Below are 16509 nucleotides of genomic sequence, written 5' to 3'. Positions count from 1 at the left end.
TGCAAAGATTAATTTTAAGAAAGAAAATATATCGGGAAATAACGAGTTTGAAACCGGCGGAATCAAACACCTACTGGGGAGTGAGTAGGGAGATTACGAGGGTCTATGAGCAAGACCGATGCTGGTCCTGCATGCCCTTCCCAGAGAGTTCAGGGGCGGGTAGCAAAATGCACGCACCACCATACTCCCTTAATGATATGTTCTGGACCCATGGGGCCCTCCTAAATAGCTACAACAATTGAGAGGGCAGGTGTGAATCAGGACCGCGAGTGTGAAAGACAATTCAATAACCCCATACACAAAACCTCCCCCTCCACCAGGCCGAAACCGGTATGGGTGCAAGCAGTCAAGGGGGTCGTCTGTCTGGAAGCATCAGGAAAGCTTGAAATGGGAATATCGAACTGTGCATACATAATACCGGGAACTAAACCAGTACACATAACCGGCCCCATGATCTTAAGGGAACCACTTAGAGATAACACCACCACCATAACAGCCATTACCTTCGCCATGCAGGAAGGTCCAATTGACTTAGAGTGTCTAAAGGGACACCAGATCCCCCCCACCCCCCACCCCCCACGGGGCTATGTGGGTGTGCGGAGATAAAGCATACCCTTATTTACCAGATCAGTGAGGAGGACGTTGCCACCTGGCCACAGTAACACCTGAATCGGAGATGGCAAAGGAGGTCGAGGACTTATACCCTTCGTCGAGTCGATACAAACGCCAGGTGTTACAGGACATACCATCTAGGGGCCGCCATAAAAGACACGCCATGTGGGACGAGGACGGGCAGACCACTCTGCATGGCCACGGTTGGGAGAAGGCAGTGGGCCTTTTCTGCCCCTTTTGTGGTATGGTAATGAACAGCTATTGCTTGGATAAATTGTCCTTGGCCCTAGAAAAGGTGGCTAACCAAACGGCACAGGCCCATCAGGAACTATTAAACGCATAACTGAAATGAAGACCATGGTGATGCAAAACCGGGTAGCCCTAGACATGCTATTGGTTGAACGGGTAGGTGTATGTGGGATCATAGAAGGAAAATGTTGCACTTGGATCCCGGATCCACGAGAGGGCGTTCAGGTGGCGATTGACGAGATCAGGAAGGTGGGCTTGGGCCCGACCAGAGATAGGCTAGATCGCAAGGACTTAGGGAGGATACCTTCTTGGTTTCAATCCTAGGGTGGGAAAATAGTAACATGGGTGTTAACCGCTATAGGAGTGATCATTGTGATTGTGCTGTTACAGATTCTAATGAAAGCTCTTGTGCTTGTATGTGTGAGAAGGTACTTTGCAGTAGGGAGGCTGAAGGAAGCGCCGGCGAAGGCTATGGTCCTATCCGCCAACCCGAACGAGTACTTGGACGCATCTTTTAGACAGCAATGATTGCTTTTCCCCAAACCACTCCAAACTAGTGTCATTTAATTCCCCACGTATGTCTCCCCTTATCCTAAATGAATGTGATTTTGATAGCTTAGATCCCTACGGGGTTTTTGACATGGAGGACATGGACTTTCTCTATGCGATAACTGCACAAGTACAGCAGGAAAACGAGCCGTTGGAGAATGCATCACTGCAAATGGATGCCGATAATGCAAGAGTTATTTCAGTCAACACCGAAGGACTGATTGGGGATAATCTGCCTCCATGGGACGGGTATAATCTGCCGCCATGGGATGGGGATAATCTGCCGCAATTTGACGGGGGGGTTTCGGGGGTCGCTTCGCCTTAGCTTTGGACATGCCTGTTGCGCTTTTGCCCTTCGATTGGGGGGAATTTCAGCTGCACCTGCGCTGCCTCAAGGGTGGGTTGGGAGACGCCCCGGGCGCAAAATGGTGTAAGGAAGTGCACTGCCGAGGACGAAGAGGCTCCTGCGATTCTACTCGTACCAGTTGTTTCTGCGATATGGTTTCTGTAGCAACAAAAGGGATGATGGTCGGGAATCAAACCTATATACTTGTATTCTTAACTGGTTAATAATAATAAAACTGTAACTCGTAGTATTATCTAGTTAGCTTGCCATAATCCCTTTGTAATTGTGACTTGTAGGGACTTCAAAATAATATAACTTTTATAATCAATTTGGGACAAAAGGGATCCAGATATGGGAATATAACATATAATATTCACTTGTTAAACTCGTTGTGACCTTTCTTTGCTTTGTGATAAAAGGTATTTCTTTTACAAATTGCAGTGCCTTGGAATATAAACGCGCGCTGGAAAAACAATTAATTATGCGTGGGACCCTGTGTTCTTTCTCGCGGCACGGCCTCACCAAGGCCTGGACTCACTCACCATCTGTTAGATTGGGTCTGAGGGAGTCCTTCTCCAGGCAAACGACCGGATCTTACTGATAGTTGAAGTCGTAAACATCTCTGAACTCTCTTTGTCTTTCTCTCCTTTGCTTTGCCACCTGGCACATGTAACATTTTATGACTGTTGTTATCTGATGTCGAAATTGTATTTATACGTGCACACCACGATTCTGCTTTAGAGTGGTCTTGGCGATGGCCTCGGGCTTGTCCACCTTCGTCAAAATCTCCTCTCCACGGCCGTGTTTCTCGGTTGAACTTTAATAAACCACTGATTCTTTGAACTGAAACGACTGGACCTGGGTCTTCAACTCCGTGGTGTGGGAGTCAGCCCTTCGGATCCAGCAAATGGGTGTGCCAATAGTGAATGTGTGTGCCCATAGTGAATTCAGTCGGGATTCAAATCCAGCTAGCCAGCTTAGAGGTGAGTGTGCATACATCTAGGCCATCCTTCCAGCCCAAACCATGAATGAAGTACCATGTTTAGCATACAGTAGTGTGTGGCGTATTGTTCCAGATTACAGCATATGTGATGTGACATGTATGACTGGGAGAGTGGGGGGTGTCGGACATACCCAAACTGTTGTGCAGAATGTGCTGCTTATGTTTGCTGTTGCCACCACCGTCCATCACGCTACTTAATGTCACGTTCTGTGACCGGGCTTGGGGCATGGGGTCTTCTATCACCTGCAAGCCACAACATTTGATGCACTGGCATGAAACGTCACATGTTATGAAGCATTGCCATGTTACATGCGGTATGTAATCACTCCTTACATCACAAGGGATTCTTACTTTGTCCTGTTGTTGAGAAAATGTCAACTTCAAAGTCACTTCAATACCGTCTCCTTGAAGTGCTCCTGCCACCATCTGGAAGAATTTTGATGTGATTGGGTACACGTCACATGATCAGTATGATCAGATCCCTTCACCGCACACTCCTCAGTCCACATACTTAGATGATGGTGACCAAGGAAAAGTAGATCACTGTATCCTTAAAATTAAGACAAGGACACAAGTCTTTAAAAGAGATTTTCTCAAATGTGAGGTTGTTGTCTTCAGGCTTCATTTATTTATTTGATTTAGGAGCTTAATTCCAACTCAAATCCCATGAACCATCAGGGTTCATCAAACTTGGACCAAACGTTCCTTAACATTGAGGGAACAGACTCGGTGGAGTAATGGTTGGAACATCCGCTCCGAGTCTGGGAGGTTAGTGGTTCGAATCATCCCAAAGATTTAAAAAATGGTAAGTGCTGCTTCCTTGCTTGACTCTCAGCATTTATAGAGGGTAGAGCACGGACAAACAACAATAGGCTGGCAACCATTGCACAAGCTTGATGGTCCTAATGGCCTCCTGAAGGTCTAACAGCCATTGTTCAAACTCGAAGTTGGTATTATTAACCAGGTATACAGCTGACGATGGATTCTCACCTTTCCCATGCATGGCTCGGCAAAAAGAGCACGGAACTCCGGATTGTTCTGGGTGAAGCAGCGCAGGTGAGCACAAACGTGGTCCAGCTGACTTCGCCAGTAACCTGAACAGGGGGTCAAGGTGCAAGGGGAGTAAACGGGTGCAGGTATAGCATGGTGCAGGTTAACGAGAGTGGGAGGAAGATTCCAAAGAAGAACTTGGCTGGATCTAATCTACCTGATGCTGGGGAAAACTAGATGTTCAAAACCTGAAGTAGAACAAAGAACAAACTGTGTTCATCAAGGTGACCTAGCCTATAGGAGGCCCGAGTCACCAGCAGAATCTACCTTGTCATCCCAACATCTTGATGTGAAGAACAAATGGGTCGCTCCCGGGAGACCGATTGGCTATCTCTGTTCGAGAAGAACTGACCGGGGCCAATCAACAACAACTTTGTCAGCCGGAGGGGATTAAATTTAAACCGGACTAGAGGTTCTTACGGAAAACTACCTGCACAAAGAAAATATAAGGTGTGCACATCCACTTGTAAAAAGGAATATTACATTTCCAGACTCCAATGGGCATCGATGACTCAGGATGGTTAACTGTGCGTGGTGCTGAGGGTAACTGTGCGTGGTGCTGAGGGTAACTGTGCGTGTTGCTGAGGGTATCTGTGCATGTTGCTGAGGGTAACTGTGCGTGGTGCTGAGGGTAACTGTGCGTGTTGCTGAGGGTAACTGTGCGTGTTGCTGAGGGTAACTGCGTGGTGCTGAGGGTAACTGTGCGTGTTGCTGAGGGTAACTGCGTGGTGCTGAGGGTAACTGTGCGTGTTGCCGAGGGTAACTGTGCGTGGTGCTGAGGGTAACTGTGCGTGGTCCTGAGGGTAACTGTGCGTGTTGCTGAGGGTAACTGTGCGTGGTGCTGAGGGTAACTGTGCGTGGTGCGGAGGGTAACTGTTCGTGGTGCTGAGGGTAACTGTGCGTGGTGCCGAGGGTAACTGTGCGTGGTGCTGAGGGTAACTGTGCGTGTTGCTGAGGGCAACTGCGTGGTGCTGAGGGTAACTGCGTGGTGCTGAGGGTAACTGTGCGTGTTGCTGAGGGTAACTGTGTGTGGTGCTGAGGGTAACTGCGTGGTGCTGAGGGTAACTGTGTGGTGCTGAGGGTAACTGTGCGTGTTGCTGAGGGTAACTGTGCGTGGTGCGGAGGGTAACTGCGTGGTGCTGTGGTTAACTGTGCATGGTGCTGAGGGTAACTGTGCATGGTGCTGAGGGTACCTGTGAGTGGTGCTGTGGTTAACTGTGCGTGGTGCTGAGGGTAACTGTGCATGGTGCTGGGGGTAACTGTGCGTGGTGCTGAGGGTAACTGTGCGTGGTGCTGAGGGAAACTGTGCATGGTGCTGGGGGTAACTGTGCATGGTGCTGAGGGTAACTGTGCATGGTGCTGGGGATTATGTACGCACCACGGCCCGGGCTAGAAGTCGAGAGTGGTGGTCGCCGGACACCTGTCATTTCTTGTCGTTTGTGTTGGTCAGTGGACGTATCGTTCTTGTAGAACAGGCCCTTGGTTTGTGTACCTTGCTCCTTGGTAGAAATCTCCTGAGCTGCTGCTGCAGGTGGAAGGAGCAGCAAAGGTTCCCAGTTGGCGAGTTCTGCCTTGGCCTGCGAAGGTAAATTCTCATGAAAAGGAGACATTCAGAACTTGTTTGCTTTCTCTGCCTTTTTCTACAAAGGCAAATGATTCCATCAGGTCTGAGGTGCATCTCCATCCCAACACCATTATGTACACCGATTCATATTAACTGCGACAACACAATATCCACCATAACGGTGTACAGCAGGGTCATGTGACGGTCTAGTAAGATAGCCAAACAACCACAAAGCCTGACCACAAAAAACAACCACAAAGCCTGACCACAAAAAACAACCACAAAGCCTGACCACAAAAAACAACCACAAAGCCTGACAACAAAAACAACCACAAAGCCTGACCACAAAAAACAACCACAAAGCCTGACCACAAAACAACCACAAAAACAACCACAAAGCCTGACCACAAAAAACACCCACGAAGTTAATAATTATTGTATTTGACGCAGCAGCTAGAAAAAGATAAATAAGTTTGGGTCATCGTCCACCTGTTCAACCCCCAAACACCCATCCTCACCCCTTACCTACATCAACAGAGCACGAGCTCCTATTTCACGTGTACTCGTATCTATTGTGTACCATAAACAGTCCAAACTCGGTCACGAGCCTTGGTCATTGTGGGAAAACAATTTGCCAGCTGATAACTAATTAATAGATTTTGTTGGCACCTTTCGTGTTTCGATTTGAATCCATGGGTCATGATGCTGGGATCCCAGGTTCACATCCCTGTGTTGATTGGCCATGTTGATTGTGTACCTGTGTGCAATTCATGTGAGAGTCTCCATGTCTTTGTCCTGCCTGTGATAGATAGATGTACGAGCTCCACTTTGTGCATTAGATCTTTGTTAAAAATATAAACACTAACAACTTTGATGACTATCTCACTAGCAATGACGTTTTTATTCCTGATACGTGAAACACCTGCAGCCCGTACCTGCAGAAAACGGTTTTTTTTGGAACAGCGGTCACATTTTCCATTCAATCATCATGTGACTTTGTATGAAGCTCAAGCTTTCACCTTTGCATTCGTTACATCTCTTGTTGGGTTCACTTGATTGTGGGATGGATTTGAAAGCCATGCAACACAAGTTGATGAATCTTTCCTTCGTGCTGAGAAAGGAGGTGCACAGAGCACACTGCACAAGTGCAAGCACATCGACATTACATGTGCCATTACAGATGGTGCGAGCCCAAATGTTCCAAGCCCGAACTAGAAAAACCGGGAAAAGGCAGGAATCCCAAATCAATTTTCCAGGAATTCCCAGGAAACGATTCACCAGGAAGAAACACTAGTTTGGGTTCTATTCGTTTGAAAGATTTTCTCAGCTCGAGCTCGACAAAATGAGGCGTCCACCATCTCCAACCTCGATCACACGTGGCGTGTCGGCGGTTTGGCACAATCGACGACATAAAAGATATCGAGGACTAAAATATTATCCTGAACTTTGTGTTGATCGGAACTTTCAGGAGAATCCTTTTTCATCTCCTTCTCACAAGGGCCTCGACTGACATGGTCAAGGAAGATTGTGGACACCTACTACGTGTATATATCCATTACCTAATCACGAAGGGACCATCTATTGATTACATACATGGACGGGAGCAGTTAGTAGGGTATCCGGCCAGGTGTACACAGTGGAGAGGGTTTGGCGGGTCTTCATATGTACCACGAGGAAGAGTAGCCGTCCCAAGTGACAGGAAAAGCTTAAGTTAATCTATCAATTGAAATAATATTTCATTAACTTTAAAAAGATGAATTGAGCTGTACTCTTGGTTTCGCTCAGAACCAAAGCTCTGAGCTGCTTCTACTGCTCTCCGCAAAATGGTGGTGCAACAAAAGACCGCGGAGTTTGGATTTGTAGAAAAAAAGGGCAACATATCCTGATTGTGAAATAAAACTTGGCATCACCAACACTCATGCCTGTTCTCCCATCATTTCAAAAGTCAATGTTGAGCTTTTCAAACGCAGAGCGGGAGGCGACCGCAGTAAACGGGAGACAGACGAACACAGGGGCAGACACCACGGTTCACAATATACAATCAAGTCTCGTGGAAGAGCTAGAACACGAAACGGATCAGGATGCAACAGGACAAAATAAACAGTAATGAGAGGGTGGGGAAACGGGGGCGTGGGTGGAGGGAGGGATATGGAGACGGGACAAAAACAGTGGAGTTGAAAGACAAAATAGAGAGAGAATTGGACAAACAAATGGGGTAGGGTTGGAATGGGGTGGACAGGATGGATACAGAAGGAAACTTCTTCCCCTTCCCACCAAATCCTCCTTATCCTCCCCATCTTCTCCCACTCCACTCTCCCTCCTCCACTTCCTTCTCCCTCCCACACTTCTCTCTCCCCCACTCCCCTGTCTCACCCCATCCCCCTCACTTCCCCACTCACCTCTCTCCCCCTACCCTCTCTATATGACCGTGTCTATCCTTTTGTCTCGTATCTTAATTCTTAACGCATTGTTAACTGGATGGTATTCATAGAATACTTAGTTACTTACCCTGCACAGTCAACTTGGTATGAGCCAACTCTTCTAGTTTTGAATGTTTCTTTTTTTTGATCCAATATGGCTGCCAGACCACGTGAGCGATGACATCATAAATTTATATTCTCTAAATAATTGTTGCATAGATCATGCTCAATAAATTTCAAACTGATCAGACTAAGCGTTGTCTCTGTCGAATTATGACGTCGTAATTATGGCACCAATGACGTCATCGTTAACAACACATATTCCCCATATGGAGTTCTTTACAATCAGCCACGTTTCAATTTTAAAATGCTGACACGGCACACACTTTACTTTGCTGAAATGCCTACACAAATGTTATAGTTTCGTCAAAAATCATCGGAATTTCGCCAAATCTGTTTTGGTCGGGTGTTAAAATACCTCAACGATTGACAAATCTGAAATCAGAATTTTATTTGAGGTCGAAATGATCCCGTGAGGTCGCTCCGTACTTTGCCTGCTCATCATTTGCAGTGTGATAATTAATGGCGTCCGAACCACGTGACTTACGACGTCATTATAATTTTATTTCTGCATCAATTTATGCCATTTCGTTTTCCATTTCATTTTCGTATGCCATTTCATTTTCGTGCCATTTCATTTTCGTGCCATTTCGAGAAGATGCTCAATAAATTTCATCCTGATCGGATAAAGTTTTTTAATTGTCGAATTATTACGTCATAACGGCGGCACCTATGACGTCATCATTCACATATGTTATTCCGCATGGAGAGTTCGTTGCAATGAGACCTGTCTCAATTATTTATGTGCAGCGGTTTTTGAGATATAAAGGTGCAATTTTTTGGGGGGTTTTCCAAGATGGCGCCCATACCACGTGACCTGTGACGTCATAATATTCACTAAAATATTCCACAGGAGGAGTCCCTCCTATGGTGAAAATTTCATGTCAATCGGACCAACGGTTGCCGAGAAAATGAATTTTTAAAATGCAGACATGCACGTACGTACGTACGGACCCGAATGCTTAACCCTGCCTTTCGCTTCGCGAGCGCAGGGTAATAATAGGTGTGTGGTTGGCACTTAACTGTGAGCGGCGTGAACCTCATCAGGAATTGTCCGCCCTTGGCGGGAGACGCCCGCCAGTTGGCGCGAACTCGTGCGCGGGAATTAGGCCTCGCTGAGCCCTCGTTCGTCTTACTGTGCTCAAGACCTTACTGTGGTCCGCTCAAGTCCTGCTGCCTCCTCAGTTCGCTCGGCACGGCCCCCAGCTGCACGAAGCTGGGCTATCTGCACAGAGTCCACGAGCTGCGACCGCCTTGCCACATGATCGGCGCCAAACCCACATCCTTTGTTAATAGCGCTATTGAATGTTTTTGTGCTCGTGAAGAAAACCAACCCGAGAATAAAGCGAATAACTCAACAAGCAACCGCTCGCGGTGCATCCACAGCGAGAAGGGCCACAATAAGAACAACCACGAGAAGACCAAAATGTCCGCCGCTTCAATTGTGCCAAACGCAGAGCCAGAGAGTCCAGAGAAGAGTAATAAGCAACCTTTCACTATCAAAACCAGGACGAGAAGGCACAACGGGGGAAATGTCAGTCAGAGCGTTCTTTTAACGTTCAGGATCTGACATCATCTGTCTTGCTTTTCCAATCAGCGAGTTGATTCTTACTCGTCCTTGTGTCAATGAAAACCATGACAAATCACGACTCCTCAGGGCATGGCCTCGGCCTGCCCGTTCTATGTGTGCCTCCCAAGTCGGGGTTGTCAGCGGTAGGGGTCAATGTCCTGGCTTCCGGTGGGTTTTATTATTAATTAGTGCCATTAAATGCGCGATTCTAACTCGGGTCTAATGCGGTGCCATAAGGGACATAGGGATAAATCACAGAGGGAACAACATACAAGGAATTAATTAATTATTATTCCCTAAGCTAGTTAACATGCCCCACTCCTCGTAATGGGGACGAAGATACACCTTAATCCGAACACACGGTCCACTGGATCCCTACATATTACATGGTAGTTCTTCTTCTTCACGTCAATCGGAGCACACTAATCTATACAAATCTACCTGGTCTGAAGTAATCACTGCCTATCCCCTACAAGCGTAGCACAGCCCCCCTCCCCCTGGAACCGTTGCCCCCGCAAGGTTCATTGCAGGCGCTACCATCCAAGTCTTACCACTTACCGACTCACACTTAATTAGCCGATGAAATAAATCAGGAGGGCTGTGGGAAGTGAGCCGTAGCTACTTACCTACTCTCCTTATCGTTCTACCCCTTAAGCAAAAATTTACATTTCAAATATTTACAATCATTGGAATCCTCGTTCCTAACTCCTGGGGAGGAAGGGAAAAACAGCATAGCACAAAAACCTATCTTAACCACAAAACTTAACTGGCAAAAATTCAAAAACATTTGTACAACCCCTTCCTAAAGACCACGTCCCCCGGTGGATGCCACAATACCCAACGTTACCTGCAGGGCCATCCCAATGCACCCCAAATTTCTGCGGGCTCTGTCCTGGTGTTACAGGTTAGTGACATGGCTCGGTGGATTTCACCCTCATTCACTCACAAAAACCCATAACCACTCATACACGTTTCAAAAATCATCAAAACTCAAAAATCATCACAAAGCACGTATTTCACCTCCCTGCAAGACCATGGCATAGATGTCAGTACACATGTGTGTGCGTTTCAACGAGGCAGTGGGGACGGGGAGGTACCGTACAAGCAAGATGGTGGGGGCGCTTCAGGCTGTAGTGCCCACAGTTCAAAAACAAGTTGCCCGACTTACGACTTATTCCCCCCCCCCCCCCCCCCCTCTCCTTTAACTCTTGGCCCTCTGACAGCCAAACAGCTCCTTACGCTGTCGTCCCGCCGGGGAGGTATCTACACCAGGCTCCGTTGCTTCAGGCTTTCACACAGCCTCATGGGTCGCCAAGGGCCTCCATGCCGTAGGGCGCCCAGACAGTCCCCCCCCCCCCCCCCCACAGCTAACGGGCTTCTAATTTCTAGACACCACCGGCTGCCAAGGGCAATTACCACAGAGAGGGCCGCAGTCACCGCTCCTCCAGAGCTTGATCTGTACCTGCGGACACACTCACCTTCCCCACCCACAAAATTTTCACCATAGGAATGACTCCTCCTGTAGAATTTACTGAAAATGATGACGTCATCAGTCACATGGTATGGGTGCCATCTTAGAAAACTTCGCACCTCTATATCTCTGAAACCGTTCCATGGGAAAAATTGAAACATGGCTCATTGTCAAGTACTCCCCATGGGGAATAAGATACGTTGATGATGATGTCATCTGTGGCTGTGCTATGACGTCATAATTCAACAAGTATATAACGCTTCATCCAATCAGTATGAATTCTCTTCTCTGCAACTGTCGGTCCGATGGACATGAAATTTTCACCATGGAATCGCCTCCTCCTGTAGAATATTCTAATGATAATTATGACGTCATAGGTGACGTGGTAGAGGCGCCATCTTGGAAAAACCGCAAATCGTTGCACATCTCTATCTCTGAAGCCACTCCATTGAAAGAATTGAAACGTGGCTCATTGTAAAAAACTACGCATGCGGAATAAGTGTTGTTAACGATGATGTCATTGGTGCCTTAATTATGATGTCATAATTCGACAGGGACAGTCTGATCAGCTTGAAATTTCTTCAGTGTGATCCACACAACATTTATATTGGAGAATATTAATTTATGATAGTGCTATGTATGATAGTGCCTCCTCGTCATACTGACCATGCTATGTCTGCAGGTGGAGGTGGTGCTGGTGTTTACATTGCTTACCGTGAGCACCTCCTCGTCATACTGACCTTGCCATATCTGCAGGTGGAGGTGGTGCTGGTGTTAACATTGCTTACATTGAGCACCTCCTCGTCATACTGACCTTGCCATGTCTGCAGGTGGAGGTGGTGCTGGTGTTCACATTGCTTACCGTGAGCACCTCCTCGTCATACTGACCTTGCCATGTCTGCAGGTGGAGGTGGTGCTGGTGTTCACATTGCTTACAGTGAGCACCTCCTCGTCATACTGACCTTGCCATGTCTGCAGGTGGAGGTGGTGCTGGTGTTCACATTGCTTACCGTGAGCACCTCCTCGTCATACTGACCTTGCCATGTCTGCAGGTGGAGGTGGTGCTGGTGTTCACATTGCTTACCGTGAGCACCTCCTCGTCATACTGACCTTGCCATATCTGCAGGTGGAGGCGGTGCTGGTGTTCACATTGCTTACAGTGAGCACCTCCTCGTAATACTGACCTTGCCATCACTGCAGGTGGAGGTGGTGCTGGTGTTCACATTGCTTACCATGAGCACCTCCTCATCATACTGACCTTGCCATGTCTGCAGGTGGAGGTGGTGCTGGTGTTCACATTGCTTACCGTGAGCACCTCCTCGTCATACTGACCTTGCCATGTCTGCAGGTAGACATGGTGCTGGTGTTCACATTGTTTACCGTGAGCACCCCTCGTCATACTGACCTTGCCATCTCTGCAGGTAGACATGGTGCTGGTGTTCACATTGCTTACCGTGAGCACCTCTTCGTCATACTGACCTTGCCATCTCTGCAGGTGGAGGTGGTGCTGGTGTTCATATTGCTTACAGTGAGCACCTCCTCGTCATACTGACCTTGCCATCTCTGCAGGTGGAGGTGGTGCTGGAGCAGGTGCCAGGCCTGGCTGGGGGTTTAATGAAATCACCACAAGAGGCACAGAATCTGCTGTACGGAGGGCTTGACGCACCACACCCGATGCACCTGACGGAGGTTGGCGGCTTGCTCGGTTGAGGCTTGAAGGAAAGGGAAGATGGATGGAGGATTTTGAATGAAAGTAGATGTGAGGACGAAGGGAAATACGTGGGGTTCCTATGTTGCATATGTGCATCTATTTATTACATATGCAAAAAAGCAATTTTAAACATCACGTAACACAAAGTCACCCAAAAGTCACCTGGTGCATACCTTTTCCCCACACCAGTCACAGAAGAGAGCATCACTACTGTTGGCCCGACCACACTGTGAGCAGCCGAGCAAATGGTCAACCACGCAATGCTTAGGTGGTGGTGGAGTCGCTCCAACCTGTGTGAAAAAGGTCGGTCACACTCACCTGTGGTACAAGTCACACTACACCAATAGGTACTGTACGGTGTAGTGTGGCAGGTGAACCGTATATAAACAAAAACCACATTCAGGTGTGAACGAGATTCCATCACATGTACACCTTCAGTTCAGCCGTAGGTGTCCCGGCAATGTCGCATGCTGGAGGATATGTTATTTATTTATTTATTTGACAGGGGGAAGGTGTACCTTGAATGTATCCGTACTTGTCTACCTTTCTAAATGGTCATTTACTTACTAGGTGTGCAGTTGTTGGTGTGATCCCGGGACGTATGTTGGCGCCCCGAAGTCCCTCACCGAAGATCTGGGGTACCTGCAAATTATGGAGCCCATAGATTCGTGTTCGCACTACGACGATATCCACCGACCCATGCTGAGGGCCCCAGGTGGGTTTAAAAGGTAAGAAAACGTGTCCGAGACATTTCCTTTCCATGTGCGTGTGCCGTCAATTTTGGTCCAATTTTGAATGATCCTTGGGGAGTCTGGAGGTAAATTTGGAGAATTTAAGGTGTGTTGTGCAATAAAACACCTGTTTGGGCCATCTACCGAGACAGAAGATCCCGGCGCTGAGGACATTGCGTTAACGAGCCTCAGACGTGACTATTAATAATTTTATAGGTAATTAACAACAACGAAATAAAAACAGGATAATGGAGTCACTTACAGATGATGCATCAGGCAGGTGGCTTTCACAGGTGACACAGCACCTGATGTTAGCCGGGTTCCCAGTCCCGCACGTCTTGCAGAACACCTTTTCCTGCAATGGTACGCACTCATTCACCGTCGATGTTTATCGATGAAATCTGATTGTATGCGCACACCTTGTAACATTGCTTGGTATGTTTTCACTCCTGTGAGCAGGATATCCCAAAACGTTGCGGTCGATTTGAACGAAATTTGGAGGAGATGTTGGGTTTGTGACGAGGACGAAATGATTCGATTTTGGTGCGGATCAGAGAATTTTAAAAAGTGATTCTTCACCAGTAAGGGGTATGGTTAGGGTTAGGGTTGTTAGGGTTAGGGTTAGGGTTGTTAGGGTTAGGGTTAGGGTTAGGGTTAGGGTTAGGGTTGTTAGGGTTAGGGTTAGGGTTAGGGTTGTTAGGGTTAGGGTTGTTAGGGTTAGGGTTGTTAGGGTTAGGGTTAGGGTTGTTAGGGTTAGGGTTAGGGTTAGGGTTGTTAGGGTTAGGGTTAGGGTTAGGGTTAGGGTTAGGGTTAGGGTTGTTAGGGTTAGGGTTAGGGTTAGGGTAGGGTTAGGGTTGTTAGGGTTAGGGTTAGGGTTAGGGTTAGGGTTGTTAGGGTTAGGGTTGTTAGGGTTAGGGTTGTTAGGGTTAGGGTTAGGGTTGTTAGGGTTAGGGTTAGGGTTAGGGTTGTTAGGGTTAGGGTTAGGGTTAGGGTTAGGGTTAGGGTTAGGGTTGTTAGGGTTAGGGTTAGGGTTAGGGTAGGGTTAGGGTTAGGGATAGGGTTCAGGCTAAAACCGATATATAAGATATGTGAAAAAGGTGTACACGGATTCAGACTAAACTTGGTGAATGAGTTGGGTTTGTGACGAGAACATGTCCATTTGATTTTGGTTCAGGTCCGAATCCAGATCTGGCCTATCAGTGGGATACAAATCGTAAACTGCTTAACCTGGTGGAGGTGTGCTCTCTATCGAGTGCCGCACTAGTTACACATTGTTGGAGAAGCACCTGAGAGTGCTGTGTAACCTGAACATGCACAGCTGCATAGATAATGATCCATCCTGGCCAATCATGATGGGCGTGTGTAGAAACCAATATGTTTGGGATGTGATGACAAAACGATATTTCATGAGTGGAGAGGGGGGGGGGGGGGGGAAGCGATGCCCCACATACACACACACACACACACACACACACACACACACACACACACACACACACACGTGGTACCTATGAAAGGTGTGTGTTTGTGTAGTTCAGATATCTGAGGCTCTTGACGATCATTGCAAAGACCTCCATAATACTTTCTAAAGCATCAGTCAAAAAACCCAAAACCACAGGTAAAAATGTTGCTCTGCGTGTAAGGTTTGCAGCAAGGTGTGCAAACGTGTCTGATACTGTGTCTGAGTGTGTGTACGAGATTGCTGACACAGAAGAGGCGCACACCTTGAGGCGAATGGAAGCCTGTGGCTGTAGCTGTGATGCTAATGGAGTCTCACACACCAAACATTCTGGAGTAGTCAACGGGATCAAGGACCTGCATTCCTGGCAGATTCCCATCTGCACGCAGCACGGTCCAGGAACAATGGCGTGTTAGACTAAAATGAAAGGTAACCCACGTCTCGATCACTGCAGGTGTAGAGCAGCCGACAAATCCCGGCTCTTCCAGGTCTGTTCACCTTTCCATTATCCGGGGGAGGTAACCGACGCTTCGGTACTGGGGGCACTGGAGTACCACATCCGGTGCAGAATCGGCTGAGTGGGTCCGACGGTCTTGGCGCCAGACACTTCGGACACCTGTCCGACAAAGGTGCATGGTTTTCTATGTTTGGACATGTTCACGTGAGAATATTTATTTTACAGTTCATCAGAGCCAGTCTTAGTTTCATGGTTTCCCTAAGGATTCTGCTCAATGGATCTTAACACAAGGCCTTCAACCCATTTTGACAAGGTAGCGGATACCAGGTGCCAGTGACATACAAAGGTGAGCAGAACAACTTACTTGAGAAAATCCAACTCCCTCTGGAGGCGCAAGGTCTGTAAGCTGCTCGGAGTCCTGGCTGGAGAGATCTCCAAAAGGGATTTCTGTTGGAGACCAATTTGAGTACACCAATTACTGCCAATTTACTACCAATTTACTACCAATTACAATTACTAACAATTTACTACCAATTACAATTACGACCAATTTACTACCAATTACAATTACTACCAATTTACTATCAATTACAATTACTACCAATTACAATTACTACCAATTTACTATCAATTACAATTACTACCAATTACATTTACTACCAATTTACTACCAATTACAATTACTAACAATTTACGACCAATTACAATTACTACCAATTTACTATCAATTACAATTACTTACAATTACTACCAATTTACTACCAATTACAATTACTACCAAATTGAGTACACCGATTACTACCAATTTACTACCAATTACAATTACTACCAATTTACTACCAATTACAATGACTACCAATTTGATTACACCAATTACTACCAATTTACTACCAATTACAATTACTACCAATTTACTACCAATTATAAATACTACCAATTTACTACCAATTACAATTACTACCAATTTACTACCAATTACAATTACTACCAATTTGAGTACACCAATTACTACCAATTTACTACCAATTACAATTACTAGACCAATCTACTACCAATTACAATTACTACCAATTTACTACCAATTACAATTACTACCAATTTACTACCAATTTACTACTAATTACAATTACTACCAATTTACTACCGATTATAATTACTCCCAATTACAATTACTCCCAATTACAATTACTACCAATT

The 16509-nt window shown here is 46.6% G+C and overlaps 1 protein-coding gene across 1 annotated transcript in view; it reads right to left on the bottom strand.

Annotated features, from left to right (window-relative positions):
- DZANK1 (double zinc ribbon and ankyrin repeat domains 1) overlaps nucleotides 1-16509 on the bottom strand; it is a 104360-nt gene that overhangs the window by 31611 nt on the left and 56240 nt on the right. The window contains exons 4-17 of the mRNA XM_078785067.1: nucleotides 15677-15759; nucleotides 15354-15471; nucleotides 15121-15234; nucleotides 13659-13751; nucleotides 12839-12955; nucleotides 12508-12651; nucleotides 12213-12296; nucleotides 12039-12074; nucleotides 11843-11926; nucleotides 11669-11704; nucleotides 5188-5386; nucleotides 3750-3853; nucleotides 3111-3185; nucleotides 2891-3002 (exon numbers count right to left, since the gene is read on the bottom strand). Of these exons, the coding sequence (XP_078641193.1) occupies nucleotides 2891-3002; nucleotides 3111-3185; nucleotides 3750-3853; nucleotides 5188-5386; nucleotides 11669-11704; nucleotides 11843-11926; nucleotides 12039-12074; nucleotides 12213-12296; nucleotides 12508-12651; nucleotides 12839-12955; nucleotides 13659-13751; nucleotides 15121-15234; nucleotides 15354-15471; nucleotides 15677-15759 (1399 nt within the window). The remainder of the gene's footprint in view (nucleotides 1-2890; nucleotides 3003-3110; nucleotides 3186-3749; nucleotides 3854-5187; nucleotides 5387-11668; nucleotides 11705-11842; nucleotides 11927-12038; nucleotides 12075-12212; nucleotides 12297-12507; nucleotides 12652-12838; nucleotides 12956-13658; nucleotides 13752-15120; nucleotides 15235-15353; nucleotides 15472-15676; nucleotides 15760-16509) is intronic.

The sequence above is a fragment of the Myxine glutinosa genome, chromosome 9, assembly GCF_964187855.1.
Source record: "Myxine glutinosa chromosome 9, kmMyxGlut1.1, whole genome shotgun sequence".
In the NCBI taxonomy this organism is placed as follows: domain Eukaryota; kingdom Metazoa; phylum Chordata; class Myxini; order Myxiniformes; family Myxinidae; genus Myxine; species Myxine glutinosa.
Note: the sequence above shows the minus strand (reverse complement) of the source record. Positions and strands in the feature narration are given on the sequence as shown.